Source organism: Nannobrachium achirus, assembly GCF_963921795.1.
Source record: "Nannobrachium achirus genome assembly, chromosome: 12".
Lineage (NCBI taxonomy): Eukaryota > Metazoa > Chordata > Actinopteri > Myctophiformes > Myctophidae > Nannobrachium > Nannobrachium achirus.
Window position 1 is genome coordinate 35377922 of NC_137832.1, and position 16972 is coordinate 35394893.

The window sequence follows — 16972 nt, forward strand, 5'->3', positions numbered from 1 at the left end:
CACCTCTGCTCTGTGTGTGTTGTTTATTGAGACTTACTGTCAATCAGTTTGAATATCCGAGTCAAAAAAGGAACCAATTAACTGTAGCATTCCATGGGTCCATCCAGTACGAATGGAAACGCAACACAACTGGCAAAAAAAAAAAAAAAAAACTCTCTTCACATAGACCACATTTTTCACAATTATGTTACAAAATGAATATAATATTTAATCCCAGCGTGGTGCAGCAACTTCTGTCATAAAAGCAGCAAGGATTCTGGAAATTCAGGTGTTTCTGTATACACGGTCCGATTAGGATGCTGAGCTCCACTCTGGGACGCCTCCCCTGATGGTAGTGTGTGTGTCTAATGTGTGGTAGAGAGGAGGGGACAGGTTGGGGGTGTAGCGGGGATACTCTCGGAGCGGAGGGCTGAGCTGCTGTCTACTGTGGATGTTCTGGTGAGATGGAGGTCCGGAGCTTTGCGTCTGGTAGGGGTCCCCAAGTGGAGGAGAACCTTGGTGGGCCATGCCGCTGAGCCTGGAGCCCTGCGGGCTGGAGCTGTAGGGGGGGTGAGGGGCGTAAGGCGGGTAGGGTTCCATAGGAGTCATGGCAGGGGGCAAGGGGCAGGTGTAGGACCATGAAGTGCAGCTGAGATCCTCCAGTCTTGGCTCGGAGCCCGCAAACATACACGCCTGACGCTGTCCCATGTCTGAGCTGTAGGGGGAGTCAGTGAGACCCCCCAGTGGAGGATTATTGGGCAGGCCAGGCGGAGGGGGAGGAGGGTAGGACGAGGGGTGGTAGTAAGACTCTCCCTCGTTTGGTGAGCCGTCGGTGAACGGCTTCTTGTACTGATGCGGGTGATCTGCTGAGGGGCAGCTCTCTTCCACTAGAGAGAGAGAGACAGAGAGACAGAGAAACAGAGAGAGACAGAGAAATACTTTTATCCACAATTGGAGGGGCTGGGACAACTTAAGACAAAAAAAATAATTGGTCATCACAACATGACTGGGGATGTTACAAATTGGACTTTTTGCCTAATATGGAAATCATGCTTTTTGAAGCGGTGAAAGCCGCTTCCAAGGAGTGGCTTTGTGTGTCCCGTGCGTCCAGGATTGAGGATTGGTCAAGCCTCACATGACAATTTGGCCCTCCAGATAAAATCATTAATTCATTCAGAATTCATAAAAATATAGAACTAAAGCACATAGAAAGTATAGATCTAGAACACAGAATGTATAGATCTAGAACACAGATTTCATAGCTCTAGAACACATAGAATAAGAATTCACGGCTTCACTTCGAACCAAGTTTTTTTTTAATACTGTAAAAAGAAAGCCTTTATATTGGCCATAATGTGAATATCGTTGTTGTCGGGTGGAAACCTTGTATGTCCAAAACCGTTCGTTTTGTATTTATCATTTAAACTAGTGAAAACAGACGATGTCAGGAGTGACGACTTGCCCACGTCATCCTTTCATCATTCACTTCCTATTTAAGTGAATTATCTTAATGAATGTTCCAGTCGATTAATAATTGTGATTGCTTGAGAATTACTTTCTAAGAAGTTACTTTGGACCAACCTTAACCAACTGGGCAAGAGTCGAGCTATAATCTAATTTAGCTCTAAACCTCAGAAAACCCATCTAATCCTATAAAACAAACCAGGGTGGCACCTATGGATTGTTATACCAGTAATCCACTCCTAACAGCCGATCTACAAGCACACAACGCGTAGTGTGCTTATAGATCTGCTGTTTTCACTACTTTTGTGCGACGGCCTTGTCTGATGAAGCAGGGCGTTACTTTGCGGGGAAAAAAACATACACATTTGAAACTTGGAGATACAAGGTTTCTGCCCGACAGTGGCGATATGCTCAATGCACATGAAGCAGTGACTCTACCTTTCCTCTTGGTGTAGTGGTACATCTGCGGCTGCGGGTGCGGGTGGTGCTGCAGTGGGGGATGGGGAAGGCCATAGGAGGCTGGTGGAGCACTGCGGAGGTGCTGGGGACTGCTGCCGCTGCTCAGGCCGTTCTCACAGGGGTAGGGGGAGCGGACGGCCTCGGGGGATCCTCCCAGGACCCCACCTTCACCAGTGAAGGGACTACCACTAGAACACACTCTCTGCCGGGCTGTGCTGCGAGGGACCACCGGATAGTCTTTACTGAAAAATGCAAGATGAGAGAAAGAGAGATGTAAATTGACAGCAATAGCATGTTTTGAGTTGGGGTTTACTGACACTGTAATGACCTCAAGTATATTAACCTCTTAAACAATGATTGACTGTAGGAGCAGTGTCCAGAAATGTGTTTGAAAAAATTGGCCTGATGGTAGTGCTAAATGGGACACATCCATGTTGATGACATGACTCTAGACATACTGTGTACCGCTTTGTGTGATTTTAGGGCAAAATCTGTAGGAGCGGTGTCCAAAAATGTGTTTTGTAAGAATCAGCCTCATGGTGGCGCTAGAAGAGGGCCATGTGAGATATGAGGGGTAGAGGTTGTGGTTTGGCAGCCAAGGAGTGTGTGTGCAAAGTTTGGCATGGATCGGGGCAACGGTGGCGCATTTTTTCCGTAATCTTTTCTGTAAACCCCAAAAGTCCTTTGAGTTCAGTGGACGTTTTCTGTAACCCCACAACACCAAAAGTCTATTGAGTTCAATAGACTTTTTCTGTCCCTTTTCCGATTGGACAATATATTTTCCATTCAGACAAATCCTTGAAAAGGTTGATTTTTCCCCCTCCATCCTATCTATGCTAATCTCTCTCTCTATATATATTTATTTTCCCTATCTCTCTTTTACACTCTCTCCCTCCCTCTCTCTGTGCATACTGCCCTCTTGGTGAACTCTGTGGTATGTAGGGACAGTGGGCCACATCGTTCTGTCGCTCGCTTCTGCCAGTGACACACACGTGACACGCGCACACACACACTCATGAACACTCGCAGCGATGTTGTGAGATAATGCGGCACGCTAAAAATAAGCATCCAGCCGTATGTCACTTCAGATAGACTACACTCCACTCTGCTCTGCTCCTCTCCTCTCCTCCTCTCGCTCCCCCTTCAACAGGCACGGCAGAACGATAACACCATGGATAACACAGGAGCCAGGGGTGTCACACCAAATTCTGGGCCCTGGGTGCCCCCCATGAACGTTCTTCATAGGGGGAGGGGGTTTAACCCCAATTAGACTGGGAACACATTATTTTGTGCTTTAACTTTGAAAAATAGCAGATATACAAGCGCGGCACCGAGTGCCACTCTGTGAACATTTGTGCAAATCTTTGAATATTTCAAAACCTTCTGTTTTTTTTTTGAAAAACCTACTGTATGCTTCTATGTCAACCCTTTTCATGTGAAGGACCCCCCAAATTATATGTATTTGGCCAGGGACCCCCATCTCAAAATATTTAGTTCCAGGGACCCCCCAGAAGCAAAATTTGAGTAACAAACGTTCGCTTAAAAAATAACATATATTCAAAGATTTGCACACATTTTCACGACTTTTCAATAGCTGAAGCATAAAATAATTAAGGCCCCTCCACCTTGGGCCCTAGTAACTCAGTCCCACTTTTCCTCCCCTTGTGACACCCCTGGACACAAACCCCCCGCCCCTCCCCACTAACCTTTTCCTTGCCCTTGTTTTTACCTCCCCAAGTAACACTCTCTGCCATCGGCTTGCTGAAATCTCTAAACTGCCTGAGACAACATGTACATCGACGGAGATATAGGCCTATACATGAGAAACAGAAGCTATACAGTACGTGGAGCCATCAGCTGATCAGGCACAAGTGTGTGATACCATGGTGTAAACCAGGCCAGGGGTGGGCAACTTTGATGATGGAGAGGGCCACTATACCGTATATAAGGGGATTTTATCAGATATTTGACAAATCTGCGAACTAAATCGTTACCAAGAAATGTCTTCACCAATGTGTTTCTAAAGGTGTGTAATAATATGTACGAAAAGGTTGAAATTCAGCTCCCGGGGGAAACTTCATAAAAAACTGATGAAAGTGTGTGTCCCATGCATTACCTTACTATACAGGAAAATAATACAAAAAATCACACCCGTGTGAAGTGGAGCTGTGTGTGTGTGTGTGTGTGTGTGTGTGTGTGTGTGTGTGTGTGTGTGTGTGTGTGTGTGTGTGTGTGTGTGTGTGGATCATGTGTACCGATTTTTGTGACATTTGAAGAAAATATGTAGGAAAAGGAGGAAAAAGGGTGTTTTGGAGAAAATTCAAGATGGCGGAAAATCTATCATGGCGCAAATGGGCGCGGCCTATATGGGGAGATGCGTCATGACCCAAGGAATCCAGGGAAAAAATATTTTTAATTTTCCGACCTACGGTTCAAGAGTTACAGGCCAAAACGTAAAGTGGGGTGTTATGGCGCCACCATGCGGCCAAATGACACAATTATTTTTTATTTAATCCTTGAAATCATTATGAACCTCCTCTCCAAGTCTTGAAACTCTAGCCCCTATGGTTTGCGAGAGACAAATAATTGAATGTGAGTTTTTGCGATTCCCATTATAAGTCAATGGGGAAAATTAATTCACTAATAAATTAATATCAATTAAACTATTGAACCTTTCTCTTAGCAAGTTACTAGCCCACGATTCCCGAGTAAGCCGGTCGATTTGACATATGGCGCGAGTGTGTGGTGGCAAAACTGTGGGACTAGTAGCGTGCCGAAGTTTAGGAAGTTCAGGCTACATACACACAGACACACACACAGACAGACAGACAGACAGACAGACCCACACAGCCACGTATAGGGAGCCTGTGCTTCACACAGCTCCAAAAATGAATCTGCTTTAAGTAGCATGTGGGGTCAAACTAGGGATTTTTGATGCTGAATCCATTGCAAGCATTTGTTTTGCACGAAAAACATTCTGTGGGCTACAAATGGCCCCCACAAAACTGGAAAAGTGATGACTCATCACTAAACCATCATTTTGTGGGGGCGTTTTAGCCCAAGAAATGTTTTTCGTGCAAAACAAATGCTTGCAATGGATTCAGCATCATGAAAAACCCCTAGTTTGACCCCTCACATGCTACTTAAAGCAGATTTATTTTTTGTATTTTTTTCCTGTATAGTAAGGTTAATGTGGCACACACTTTTATCAGTTTTTTATGAAGTTTCCCCCGGGAGCTGAATTTCAACCTTATAGTATTTACACACCTTTAGAAAAACATTGGTGAAGAAATTTCTTAGTAACGATTTAGTTATGTTTCCCTTATTAGTATCTTCACACTCACTCCAAAGGGCCACAATGCATATAAATGGTAAATGGTGCATTTATATACCGCTTTTATCCAAGGCGCTTTACATAGATTGTGCATTACATTCACCCATTCACGCACACATTCATACACCGGTGGCGGAGGAAACCATGCAAGGTACCAACCTACTCACCGGGAGCAATTAGGGGTTCAGAGTCTTGCTCAAGGACTCTTCGACATTAACTCAAGGGGAGCCTGGATTCCAACTGGGAACCCTTCGGGAACCCTTCATGCTCTAATAACGGTTTCTCTACCCCTGAGCTATGCCGCCCCATATACAGTCAAACATAGCAAAAATAGCTGATCTACAAGCTCAAAACATGGCACGCTAGATCGGCTATTTTTGCTATTTTTGAATTGGAATTCTGAAAAGAAAAGATTGTATTCAATTTCAAATGCATTTATATGTTCTTAAGTTAATTTATGAACTTAAATACAAACACATTGGACATAAAAAAGACCATAGAATACAGACATGTTTGCGTGTTTGGAATTGTATCTGCTGAACAACAATATCTCAGTATTCAGATATTAACTTGCCAGCCGCATTAAGTGAAGGTGAGGGCCGCATATGCCAGTTGCCTGTTAGGAGTGAATTACTGGTATAACAATCCACAGGTGCAACCCTGGTTTGTCTTATAGGATTAGTTGGGTTTTCTGAGGTTTAGAGCTAAATTAGATTATAGCTCGACTCTTGCCCAGTTGGTTAAGGTTGGTCCAAAGTAACTTCTTAGAAAGTAATTCTCAAGCAATCACAATTATTAACCGACTGGAACATTCATTAAGATAATTCACTTAAATAGGAAGTGAATGATGAAAGGATGACGTGTATTTTGCAGAACTGGCAAAGGCACCATGGAATTACACAGTAAAATCCTAAGTATTAATGTAACTGAGAGTTTTTCCCTTCTCAGAGATAAAAGAACACTCAGAATGTTGCTGTATGGCCACTTTGTTGGGTGTTGTACAGATTTAAGGCGTTGTTCACAGTTGCAAAACAGGTATTGTATCCATGCAAAACATCAGCCTTCAGGTGACAACAACTGAAGTCTCTGTATACTTCTCGGCTCAGTTCACACACACTCATGTCTTATGGCGACAAAGAGGGAGGGGGGCACCATATGTATTCTATCATAACAATCCTCCCCCCAGCGAGAGGGCGATGGAATGAGAAAGACAGGCAAAAAGAAAAAGGTCGGAGAGTAGGAAAGAGAGAAAAAGAGAAAAAGAGAAAAGAAAAGAGAAATAAATGTAAAATCTTTGTACATTTTCCAAACATAATTATGTACCTACACTACAGTATATATGGTATGTGTGCATGTACGCGTGCACACGCACGCACGCACGCACGCACACACGCACACACAGACACACACACACACACACACACACACACACACACACACACACACACACACACACACACACACACACACACACACACACACACACACACACACACATTGTGTCGTGCACCAAAAAGGTGCCCAGCCCACATGGACTTACAGGACACATCATTATCATTTCATCGTATACATTTAAAAATAAAATAAAAACAAACAGACAGACAAAAAGAACACACATAATCTGCCAAAAAGAAAATACCTTTACTAAAACATAATTCAAGTCTTTCATAATCGTCCAACCAAAAAATGTTAACACAAATAGATGACATTTTATCAAATAATCTATGTCTTAATTCATCATATAATGGACAATAAAACAAGAAATGAACCTCATTGTCAATTTCCTCCAAATCACACAACAAACAAACTCTGTCCTCCTCAGGAGTCCCAATGAATCTACCTGTCTCCAAAGCCAATGGTAAGGTCCCTGAATGTAATTGGGCACAACATTACCTTTGACTCTTAGATACATTCTGCATGACATATGGTTCAGGACCATAATCCTTCTTAATAAGACGACACACATGCTCACCCTTGTATCTTGGCCATGCGATGCAGTTCTATATCATCACTGCCACGGAAGCCCTTGGCGAAAGGATTATTTTCTATCTTCAGCTGCGTAATCTGAAAAGGACAAAAGACAGAAGACATCAGAACAGACACACAGATGGCTGCACACTCAGCCACAGAAAAACCCTGAAACTAAACAAACCCACACTATAGCAAACACCCATATATACTGAACATAAAAGACGCACATGCAAGCACACACACACACACGCACGCACTTTCACTCGTTTGTTATCTGCATGGACTTTTACTTTTAAGTCTGTGGTTTACTACACAGTAAGAGGCACTGCGAGATGAGGCGTTGAAGGCAGCCCTACAGTAGTTCTGCTCCTCCATGAACATTCTTCAGCCCCTGACGTTGTAACGGAGCGGACAATGTTCTCACCAGCTGACACAGAATAAACTGTTTACCCAAACAGTCGCCAGGTTTAAGGATTTCGGGCCAAAGCTTTTAGTGATCCCAAGTTGGAGGCTTTGAAGTCTCCGAAGCCTATATTCTCAGTGATGTCACAGAGGGAAACTCTGGTGTTGTGATGGATCCTGTTTGGTGCAGGACCACGTCCAGGGGTGTCGCACCAAATTCTGGGCCCTGGGTACAAGGATTCACTGCGGGCCCCCCATGAACTATTGTGCTTGTGCTTTAACTATTGAAAAATAGCAAATATACAAGCTCACAGGGCGGGATCTGCTATTTTTGAAAAATCGTGAAACTTTGCGCAATTCTTTGAATATTTCAAATCCTTATACTCTATGTTTCTAATTCTATGTCAGTAGTGCTCAAACTTTTTCATGTGAAGGACCTCCAAAATTATATGTATTTGATCACAGAACCCCATCTCAAAATATTTAGTTCCAGGGACCCCCAGAAGCAAAATTTGAGTTACAAATACATATATTCAAAGATTTGCACACATTTTCACGACTTTTCAAAAATAGCAGATCTACAAGCTCGGCACCGAGTGCCGCGCTGTGAGCTTGTATATCTGCTATCTTTCAACAGTAAAATATAAAATAATTAAGAACCCTCCACCTTGGGCCCTAGCCAGTCCCACTTCCCCCCCTTGTGACGCCCCTGACCACGTCCATCATCGCATGTAGCATGTGGGTACATCTGAGATGTGGCACGACAATCTATCAGGCTTTGGTCTAAACACACCTCGTATAGCGATGATGATGCTGATAAGCTCTGAACTACCAGCTCGGCATTCTGTCCAAGAATATTTGAATGAGTACTATATATGCTATATATGTTATTAACTTATTATTATCATTGATCACTGAATCATAAAATAACCAAATTGCATTTAAAATCAAAGAAATCACTAAATATTTTGTAATAACCCAAAATGTCAGTGTTCACAAAAATGTATATAGGCCTATTATTATCTTTATATTGTGAATCTTATTCTTATTCATATTAATACAACACATAATTATAATTATTATGCTCAGAAACCTACCTTAGGCTACATCACAAAACAGTATAAGCCTGTTAATATTCATTTATAATAGTTAATGGAAAAAAATATTAAATAAATAAATAAATAATAAGATAACTCTTATTCTGAATTTTTGGGTGAATATGGGTCTACAAATTAAGTGATGCTAAATTTTACTATTACAGTTTTCTGGAGCATTTTCGTTTATAAGGCTAAGATTAATAAAATAAAATAAAAACTGTAAGAACTTTGCAGAAATTATGTTCATTTTTAAATTCTTTTATAGCAAGAAACTTTGATACAGGCCTCTGAAAGGTCCGAACTTAACGATAAAGCGGGGAAACACATCGTGCGCGCACAAACACACAGTAAAGGGCCATTTATAGTTACGTATGGTTGACTCACAGTCACACACACACACACACACACACACACACACACACACACACGCACACACTTCTCCACTGCTTTATTTTTGCCCGTGTTTACAAATACAGAGCAAGAAGATAAACTATGAAGATGCAAATTGACTTTCTGGATACATAATACAAACAAAAGGAGAGCGTGCGTGCGTGCGCGTGTATGTGAAAGAGAGAGTGAGCGAGAGAGCTAGTGAGCAGTGGTGCAGTGGTGATTCAATGTTTGGGGGGTCGCGAACGTCGCTCAACACCTACTATACAGGTCTATTGATATGCAAATAGGCTAGTTTCTTTGTTAAACGGTTGTCGAGGTGTGAACTTCGGTGGGTGCGAGACCCCGGCTCAAAAAAGATATGGGTCGTCGGGGGCGCGCGACCCAAGACCACTGCAACACTGCTAGTGAGAGAGGCAGAGAGAGAGAGAGAGAGAGAGAGAGAGAGGGCAAGACCCGCGCACTTTATTTTCCACTCAATGGCCTTTGCAAATTTCCATACACCAATTATGCGATTGCCTTTAAAGTTTAAACACACAATGAATTGTAGCTAGCTGAACACAACGCATATCAACAGGCCTTACCTTGTGGTTCTGATAAGAAGTAACTGCGATGAATGCAGTCTCTGGAAACGTGTGCGTACAGAAAGCAGTGTTTTTTGATCCAAACCCGTTGTTCTCGTCCGCTTTGACAATGTGCAGCCGTGGCTGGTACTTATGCATGGAGCTGAGTATAATCTGTCGAGGAAAATTATTCATTTAAAATAAGTAGGCTAAAAATAACATAGCCTATAGTCTAGTTGCCGACAATATACAGTAGGACTACATGCACAATAATTACCTGTCAAACGTGGCTTTAATTTGTGTGTGTGTGTGTGTGTGTGTGTGTGTGTGTGTGTGTGTGTGTGTGTGTGTGTGTGTGTGTGTGTGTGTGTGTGTGTGTGCGTGTGTGTGTGCGTGTCGTGTGCGTGTGTGTGTGTGTGTGTGTGTGTGTGTGCCACTGCCAATTGATGTATAGGCTAATTGATTTATAGGCTAATGTGATCAGCTGATTACCTGTAGGTCAGGTAATCAGCTGATCACATTAGCCTATACATGGTTTAGGGTTTAGGCTAATCACTAAATCACTGAATGTGCTGAGACATGATACGTCATCATCAGTGACGTTTCCAAACGTCTGTTATACATTAGGCTGTAGTCTTGACTTGAGTTGCGAGTCACTAAATGGCGCTTTATTAGTCTTAGACGCTGTCTTTCTTGTGTGGTTTTCTTTGCATCAAGTTCACATTTCTTGCATCATGATTGATATCATATATATATGGCACTAATTCTGTAAATCAATGGTTCTCAAACTGTTCCATGTCAAGGACCCACTAATTTGCTATTGGCCACGGACCTCATCTGTGTTGTTAAAATATGTGTTGTGTAATTTATAGGTTAAACTGATTTTGATATCAAATGTTGATACCATGGGGGTCCCTGGACACCACTTTAAAGAACCACTGCTGTAAATAATTAAGGAATAATGATGAATAAAGACACTGACAGCCCTATGGTCCTTCTCCACTCGTACCATGCATGCATATAGATTGTTATAGTGTTATCAGCTGTGACAACGCTGCTCTGTTGATTTGCGCTGTGTTGTGATGTTTAGTGACTTATGTTCGTTGCAGTGATCAGCAGGGGCGTCACAAGGGGTAGGAAAGTGGGACTGAGTTACTGGGGCCCAAGGTGGAGGAGGGGCCCTAATAACTTTATCTATTGAAAAATAGCAGATATACAAGCTCACAGCGCGGCACCGAGTGCCGTTGTAGATCTGCTATTTTTGAAAAGTTAACATTCATGGGGGGCCCGCAGTGAATCCTTGTACCCAGGGCCCAGAATTTGGTGTGACGCCCCTGGTGATCAGTGATGTGTTCATGAGATGAGAGTGTGTACGTGCGCTGCCAGCCGAATGCAAAAGTGAAAGAAAATGCTCGACTTAATGAAAACTGGTCAGTAGTAGTGTAATCATTTCTCTGGAATTATGTACAAACATGCAAGATTGTTTCTTGGAAATCCACGATTTGGCTATTTACTATGGCTTTCATAAACACGATGATTTACTATACAGGCTACGGGTGTGCCAAATATATATATATATAAAAAAGCCATGCGTAATTTTGTGCGTTTCCAAAGGTCCACGCCTGCATTTAGCGGCCTATAAAAACGAGCTACAAGTAGTGAATGTGTTTGATTCACAATTCATCTGTAGCCTAGTAGTCAGTTAATAGGAAGAAAGCTCACATGTCCGAATGGGTCCAAGTGGTTGTTGGTGAGCTTGAGCTTCTGGAAAGAGACGAGCTGGCGGCTCCAGTGCGCGCCCGTAGCGGGGGAGTCTGGATGGACGTAGAGCCTCCCGGGCATCGCAGGCTCTGCCTTTCCCGACATCGACCTATATGGCCACAAAATGCAGCACAACGGAAACTGTGTCTCAGTCGTCCCCATGAGACTGACCCAGAATATAGTGCACTAAAACTCCAGCGGTGCTCAAGCAGAAGGCCGCCGGCGGCAGAATATATTTTAGACAGCTTCATAATGCATGCTTCACTGTAGTTTGGCAGAGAATTACATCTGGCGTGAGACTGTAGCGGTCTGTATCTGAACAAAATAACTCTCTAAATTGTTCAAACAGCCAGTCACGAAGAATGATGCAGGGCCACGTTGTAACAGTGGCATAATAAACGCACTATAGACTATATTTTATAGCTAATTAAGTGGGCACAACTCAGAGGAGTGTTAGGCCTACAAACTGTCTATTTGACCTAGCTGCTGCATGTCGTATTTGGAAGGAGTGGATCCCAAATGACTTTAACTGGTAATCAAACAAAGCATAACCAAAATCATTAGCTACTGTCAAATATATAGCCTTTATGGGTCTTATTTAATCGTCTGCGACTCTGCGCATAGTCCACACTTGCTACCAAGTAACTGCCTATTAATGTCAGAGCTCCATCAGAAATAGAAATGATAGCCCTTTAAAATTACGCACCGACTTGGGTTTCTGTCAAAACGTTTTGAGCACTTAAATTACGCTTTAACATGCATGAGACTAGGCTATATCTGTCAACAATTTTGACTATATCTGTCAACCGATCCCATAGCGGAAAATCGGTCTTTGATTATAATCTCGGTCCTGCTGCTGCTGGTGTGAGGATTCCTTTCTCAGATTCAACGCACACTTGAATGGTTTCATCTGTCCGCCTCGTGAACCTTGGCTTTTACGCTGAGATTGAACTCGCGGGCAGAAGGGAAACAGGCCATCGCTAGCCTACTGCAGTGCAATGTAATAGTCTAGAGAGCAAATCCGATTAAATAATAATAATAAACAGAGAGATAGCAGAAAACAGAGAGATATTTGTAGCTTGTTTAAATGTAGGACAGGCCTAAGTTCCTATAACCTGTTGACCCTTGGATGGTTTTCTGCAGCCGCGCAGTGCCATTTCACATTTTGGCTCTAAAGAGCAGCTATTTTGGCTTTTTGACACAGGGAGGCCTCTGTAATAGCTGCAACCATATACTAACCATTTACTGTCGGCGAATTTGTAGCGGTGGTCGTCGCTAGGTACAACGTCCATGAGAAGAATGTACTTGGTTTTTGCGTTGAGACCCGTGACCTTCACCTTGTAGCCTGGGAACATCCGCCTATATGAGGATAGGATCATTGTAAAATGCGAATGTTAATTAATTATCCATGAATAGGAGGACGCACCCTGTAAGAAATAGGATATATAGACTAGGCCTACTATATTCAAAGACCTATGCAAAATGAGTTTATCGGGCCGAAATCAACCCGAATAATAATAAAATTAAAGTATATCTACCGGTATTTGTCTCGTTTATTATAAATTATACCTTCCAGCCTTGGTGATGATCATTTCAGTTCCAACTTCGTCAAACTTCGTCCAAAGTTCCCTTTCATGAAGGAAAACTTTGATTCCTTCCATCTGTAAAAAGGCACCAACATTTGAATAAGCATTTGGGGACCTGAATGCTTATCAGTCGTGGTTGTTAACACATGGGTGAAGCTATAAATTAAATTAAATTGAAATATGCATTTTAAAAAGGAAAAATAAGGAAAGTCGAATTATTAAAAATCTCTTCACACGATTTGTATTTTTAATAATGTGTAGACAAAATACAGTGCATGCACATATACTTACCTGTGTGTGTGTGTGTGTGTGTGTGTGTGTGTGTGTGTGTGTGTGTGTGTGTGTGTGTGTGTGTGTGTGTGTGTGTGTGTGTGTATGGAGCGTGTGTGTGTGTGTGTGTGTGTGTGTGTGTGTGTGTGTGTGTGTGTGTGTGTGTGTGTGTGTGTGTGTGTGTGTGTGTGTGTGTGTGTGTGTGTGTGCGTGCGCGCGCGCGCCTCTGTCCATTTGGGTCCATTTGGTTCCATTTGTACACTGTCAGAGTCAAGGGGAGACCTTGAAATGTAGAGAAACACTAGCCTACATATTCCTATACCTGCTGGTTGCAGGTGGTCTGTGGGGATGCTGGTGAGCTCAGGGCCTTGCTGTGGTTCTCTGCTTTCTTCTCTTTCGGTGAGTCCATGCTGTCAGTGTCCGGGCGCTCTGGAAGGCCGAATGGGTCCCCTCCGTTAGCCATGTCGCACTGACACACGCACACGCACACGCACGCACGCACACACACACACACACACACACACACACACACACACACACACACACACACACACACACACACACACACACACACACACACACACACACACACACGGTACAAAATAAGCTAAATAAGCTAGTTTATAGGGCAATATAGAACGTTGGAATTTAATATATAGCCTGGTTGTAATGTCAAAGATCTGTATTTTCCCACGTTCGTTGGAACATTAATCGTAGCCTATATGTAGGATATATATAGGTCAGGACATCCATTTTGAGGCCCGAGGTTCAACTTTGGTGACCCGCCATACCGGGTAAAAAAAACAAAAAACATAGGCCTAAGTTATATATTATAGCCAAAGGCTGTAACTTTGTTATGATTTAATTTAAACAGAAACAAGAGCTGTAAACTTTAAACTGTTAATATAAGCTATTTGATATTTGCAGTAGGACTTGTAGTGCTGAATCGTTTGAGGCATGTCTAGTCTAAATGATTTTTTGAGATTTATCGATGCTTTGTTATTAGCCTGTTATAGCTGCACAACTAAGTTGTTTATAGCTATTATCCTACAATGTGTCGGTCTACATTTTATAATCTGTCATAAACAAATCCAACTTAAACAGGCTGAACAATAACATTATTTTATCATTCAAATAGGGTAATATAAATAGGAAATAACCATTCAATGCGCTGTGATCAGTGTTATATTCTGCATATTTTTTAGGCTATATTGATATAGGCCTACTAGGCTACTACACTACACATGATGTTTCTTATTTCAGAAAGGTTAACTTATTTCACAGTTTGTGTGTCCACGGCATCCTGATCATTTGTATTTGTTTTTAAATTGGAAACATCCGATTCCTCGTTCACTGCTGTTCTCCTGGTACTGCATATTTGTTCGGGTTCGTCACTCGTCACTACACAGGCCTTTACCTCAAACACGCTGTTCTGTTCCCACTGGAGAAGGCACGGCCACGGTCATCCTCTGGTGCGTGTGTGCGCTCAGTGGGGCGAATGGGCTCAGGGTGCTTTTGAAAAATATCCACGTCCACGGGTTTCTCTCAGTCAGAACGTGCAACGCGCTCTCTCCGCTGGTGAATGTCATCGGTTTGTTTCGCTGATCGTGTGCTCCCGCCCAGCACCCCTCCCTCCCGGTGCCCTTGGAAGTGGAAAGCTGCAGGCTAATAGTAGATTATTGTAGGCCTACATCAAATCAGCTGTGTTTTTTTGGTCATTTATTTTCAGCCCATTCTGTATCTTCGCGGACTCAGTCAGCGCCGGTCCTAATCTGAACTCCGCTCGTCAAATTCTTTATTAAGAATGGAAGTCAATTCCCACTTCCCCTGTGAAATACACCCCTCCCTCTGTCTCCCCTATCTCTCTCCTTATAGGTCTACACAGGACATTCATATCTGGAACCAAATGATAACTAGCATATTGGCCAATCACACAGAAGCGGATGCTCGCATTCACGTCACGCGCAAACACATGCGCGCGCGCACACAATAGAAGCAAGTTGAGTCGCGCGGATCTCAATTCCACCTATATTTACACATAACACAGAATACAGATGCACCGTTATAATCTCATATGTGAGCGCCACACACACACACACACACACACACACACACACACACACACACACACACACACACACACACACACACGCACACGCACGCGCACGCGCACACGCGCACGCACGCACACACACACACACACACACACACACACACACACACACACACACACACACCAGCCCTAGGTTATGTTGGGGCATCAGCCCTGTGTTGATGTGAGCGCGCATCGCTTTGACGGGATTATTCAGTCAACTGGAGTTTAAAGTTGAAAGGGTCATTAGTAGGCCTACTAACGGCCCCGCCGTACGGTTGACTTGCCCCCCACCCAGGGCCGGATCTAGCCTTTAGTAGTAGGTGGGGCAGCAAGAAATGATAGGGGGGCACCTCCAGCCCACGCCGTTAGGCGTGGGCGGAAAAAAATGGGGGGATGAAACCCCCTAAAACACCCGAAATGCATAAAAAACAAAGCATTTTGGCACACTTATACCTATAACACGCATTACAAACAACAGGTCTTACACCTATCTCTCTCTGTCTCTATATATTCTAGTAGAGATGGACTGATTGCAAAATTCTTGGCCGGTACCGATCCACCGGTTTTATGAAGGTCTGACCTGCCAAAACTGATTTTCCGATACCGATTTCTTTAGCTATGAACTAGAAAATAGGGTTGCTCCAATACCCTTTTTTCAGGCCAAGTAGGCCTACAAGACATACTTCAATTTGAGTACCAATAAGCTAGAAGAACACTAATGCCAAATCAATCACAAAAGTACAATATCCAAAATCACAGACAATATCCAGTCTAATATGATATGGATATAATATTGATGCCAGCTGATCATTCACTGTAAGGCCTAAATGGTAAATGGTGCATTTATATAGTGCTTTTAATCCAAAGCGCTTTACTTGTGCATTACATTCACCCATTCACACACACATTCATACACCGGTGGCGGAGGAAGCCATGCAAGGCACCAACCTACTCACCGGAGGCAATTAGGGGTTCAGAGTCTTGCCCAAGGACCCTTCGACATTAACTCAGGGGGAGCCCGGATTCGAACTGGGAACCCTTCGGGATTTATACCCTTCATGCTCTAATACCAGTTTCTCTACCCCTGAGCTATATGCCACCTAAAGTAAAAAATACATACTATTGTATATATTGTATAATTGCTGTGCCATTGCTTCTGTCTGTGTCACTGTTAGAGCTGCATGATTATGGCAAAACCTTTATTTTAAAATTATTGGTATACATATTGAGATCATTTATTTCAAATATTATTAATAATATTATTATTGAATAAATATTTTTTAACAAGCAAAACGATTGTCTTAAAAGCTAAAATAAATAAGGTTGCATTCATTGTCTTCAAGGTGAGAAATTTACCTTGTGTCACAGTAGTCTGACTCTAGTCTATTCCTTCCTTTCAAATATTTAAGGGCAAAATATTACCTCATGACCCTGGCTGTTCCTGTTGTTTTGGGTTGTAAAACCTCTGTAAGGGACTTAAAATGTTACATAATACATTTCTGTTGCTTAATGTACTTTGTGAAACTATCGGAGGATACTATAACGACCTTTAACAGGCTTCACCTGGACATGCATTGATTAATCCAGCGTGTGGACAGACA

At 42.7% G+C, this 16972-nt stretch overlaps 1 protein-coding gene across 1 annotated transcript; it reads right to left on the reverse strand.

Moving 5' to 3' along the window:
• Positions 1-291: 291 nt before the first annotated feature.
• On the reverse strand, positions 292-13739 carry LOC308295907 (T-box transcription factor TBX5-like; the record flags this gene model as incomplete). Its single annotated transcript, XM_080738978.1, has 8 exons — positions 292-866; positions 1882-2144; positions 7209-7300; positions 9681-9833; positions 11382-11529; positions 12660-12779; positions 12990-13081; positions 13599-13739. The coding sequence occupies 8 exons, from the start codon at positions 13737-13739 to the stop codon at positions 292-294; spliced, it is 1584 nt and encodes a 527-aa protein (XP_080595104.1).
• Positions 13740-16972: the final 3233 nt, after the last annotated feature.